Source organism: Gavialis gangeticus, unplaced genomic scaffold (assembly GCF_001723915.1).
Source record: "Gavialis gangeticus isolate Ggan-Ray unplaced genomic scaffold, GavGan_comp1, whole genome shotgun sequence".
NCBI classification, from domain to species: domain Eukaryota; kingdom Metazoa; phylum Chordata; order Crocodylia; family Gavialidae; genus Gavialis; species Gavialis gangeticus.
The window spans coordinates 37497598-37500161 of NW_017729000.1; the positions used below are offsets into that span (position 1 = coordinate 37497598).

Consider the following 2564-nt stretch of genomic DNA (forward strand, 5'->3'; position numbering starts at 1 on the left):
AATAAAGTTTTACTTTTTTGTATGGTGGGTGTGGGGAGGGAGTGGGGGGGGTGCGTGTGGCGGGGGGGAACTGGTTGGTGAGGGGTGTTGAGTATGCATGTGTGTCGGGGATGAGTCCTGGGAGCTGGCTGGAAGTGCAGGAAGGGAGGATGTGGCAGGGGGCATGTGCAGAAGAGCTTGCCAGGGCAGTGCAATATAAGTGCAGGTATGCTCTGCCCTCCCATCTGGCCCACGGCTGCCCCATAATGCTTTACATGGGGCTGAGTCCCACCTGTTTTTGCCTGGGGCAGCCTGTGCAGCTTTCCCACCTGCAAGCACCCTGCACCCATCAATGGCTCTGGCCCCAGACAGCATGCTTCCCAGTGGGGTTGCTCTTGCTGCTGCTACAGCCTCCCATGTGCTGCTCATTTGCCCCTGCCTCCTTCTCCCCTTTCTGCCCTGCTGTGCTGCTCCAGGTAGGGGGGAATCTGCAGCTGGGCAGCTGCTGTCCTAGAACATGGGGCTCCAGCTCCCAGCTGCCTTCCATGCACTGAACCACCCACACATAGCTTCTTATCATGCGGGGTGGGTGGAGTGAGTGGAAGGTGGTCAGGAGCTGAAGATGGAGCCCTGCACGCGGGGGCAGGAGCCCTTCAGCTGCAGCTCCCCCTCTACCTAGAGCAGTGCAGCTGGGCAGGAGCAGGAGGAGGACCCAATGGCACAGGGATCTGAGCAGTACCTGGGTGGCTGCAGCAGCACTGAGCATGCTGGTTGGAGCTGGGACCAGGGTGGTGCCATTAGTAGGTGCAGGTGGTACGTGATGCCCCAGGCGAGAGTGGGCAGGGCTTAGTCCCATGTGGAGCACTGTGGGGGCAGCCACAAGGCAGATGCAATCAATTGGTGAGACAGATCCAGCCCCCCGGGCCATATTTTGCCCACCCCTGCTTTAACTGATGTCATTTGCATTTAGCCAGGATCAAATGTTACCTCAAATGGCCATTCAGAGATGGTATGAACAAAACAGTTTTTTAAAATTCATGTTTTAAAATACTTTTTGAGGTTGTATCTCGCAGGATCCCAAGTATGTTGGGTCTAGTGCATGATTTGGGTCTTCGATAAGGTTTTCTTGAAAAACGGTGACAGAATTAGGTTCGAAATACTATTTGGATATTTTTGAAAGCTCACGGAGTTAATATACAATTTCTTTAGTGATCTTGTTTGTTCTACTTTGAAAATTTTGCTGGAAGTAGTAATGCAAGTCATAGGAAAAGGTAGTGTAAACAGAATTTTCTGCCAAAGCCAAAATGTAAGATGTGATGGATATAAACATTGGTTCCAGATAGCTATACTACTTGGAGATGGACAAATATGAACTGACTTTGGAAAATTATCTTCATGATTGATAATCTGAAGCAAGCATATTTTAAGTCACCACTTCTGCTACAAAGGCAAAGCCTTTTCGTGATTGAAAGATATCAGGCTGTTTGGCCAAAAAAAGCAGTTTCCCAAGAAGAATATGAAATGGTTTCAAACTAGTTGTGGTCTTCTGAATTTGTATTGGGGATTAATAGGTAATGACCTTGAATTCTGCCTAGCAGCAGCTGATTAGTTTTATATTGGGTGGTTCAGATATTTGTCAGCTTGTTACAACAGTATAATTTATATGTTAGGTTATAAAAGGGGTTACATGTGACTCGTGGTATTTAAGACGGGTATAGGAAATCCATGCCACCTTGAAAAATATTAGGACTGCAGTAATTCATGGATGCAGTATTGATGCTTGGAAATGCAGTTTCTAGCTTGGTGCCATTTCTTACACTGTAGCTAAATTGAAAAGAAAAATCACAAAATTCTCCTTGACATTTTAAGTCACTTTGAAAGTGAAATGACAATTATATATCTCCTACCCCACCAGTCAGGTGAGATTATGAATGTCTTTAGGTCTGGAAAGTTTTATTCCTTAAAGGCTTTTTCAGGAAAATTTAGAAACCTTTATTATGTTGTGTCAAGTTGAAGAATTTCTCCCTAGTACAATGGATACCAGATATGTCCCCTGGGTGAAATATCTGTGTACCTAATACTGCATCAACTTCTTTTATGTATTTTAATTTTAAATGAACACTGGGTTTGACACAAGTGAAAGTATGGTACTTTCTGTTTCTCAAGTAGTGATTAGACTGCATCTCCCAACAGGTTATATGAAGGCAAAGAACAGACGGAATTTGAGGAATCTATGAGAAGACTCTTTGAATCGATCAACAACCTCATGAAAAGCCAACATAAAATTACCATTTTGTTGCAGGTTGGTATACTTGAAAACAACAATTTGTCTTGCTTATTAAAGTGGTAAGATGATGATATATTCATGTAATTTATCGTTTACCTTTTATATATGTATACCTTCTTACCTGAAAGGGTAGGGTTAGATCGGTTATTTTACCTTGAAGCCCAAGTACATAGTAAGACGTATCTTTTTTCTTTTTCAAAAATAAATTGTTCTTAAATAGCTAGACCATAGGTGTTATTTGCCTTTCTATGGAACTCAAAGGAGTCCTGGTCCTGGGCTCTCCAGCTAATTCTTTGAT

At 43.8% G+C, this 2564-nt stretch overlaps 1 protein-coding gene across 1 annotated transcript in view; it reads left to right on the forward strand.

Moving 5' to 3' along the window:
• Window positions 1-2564, forward strand: part of DOCK2 (dedicator of cytokinesis 2) — an 849953-nt gene that overhangs the window by 154337 nt on the left and 693052 nt on the right. The window contains exon 23 of the mRNA XM_019506524.1: window positions 2173-2281. Within this exon, the coding sequence (XP_019362069.1) occupies window positions 2173-2281 (109 nt within the window). The remainder of the gene's footprint in view (window positions 1-2172; window positions 2282-2564) is intronic.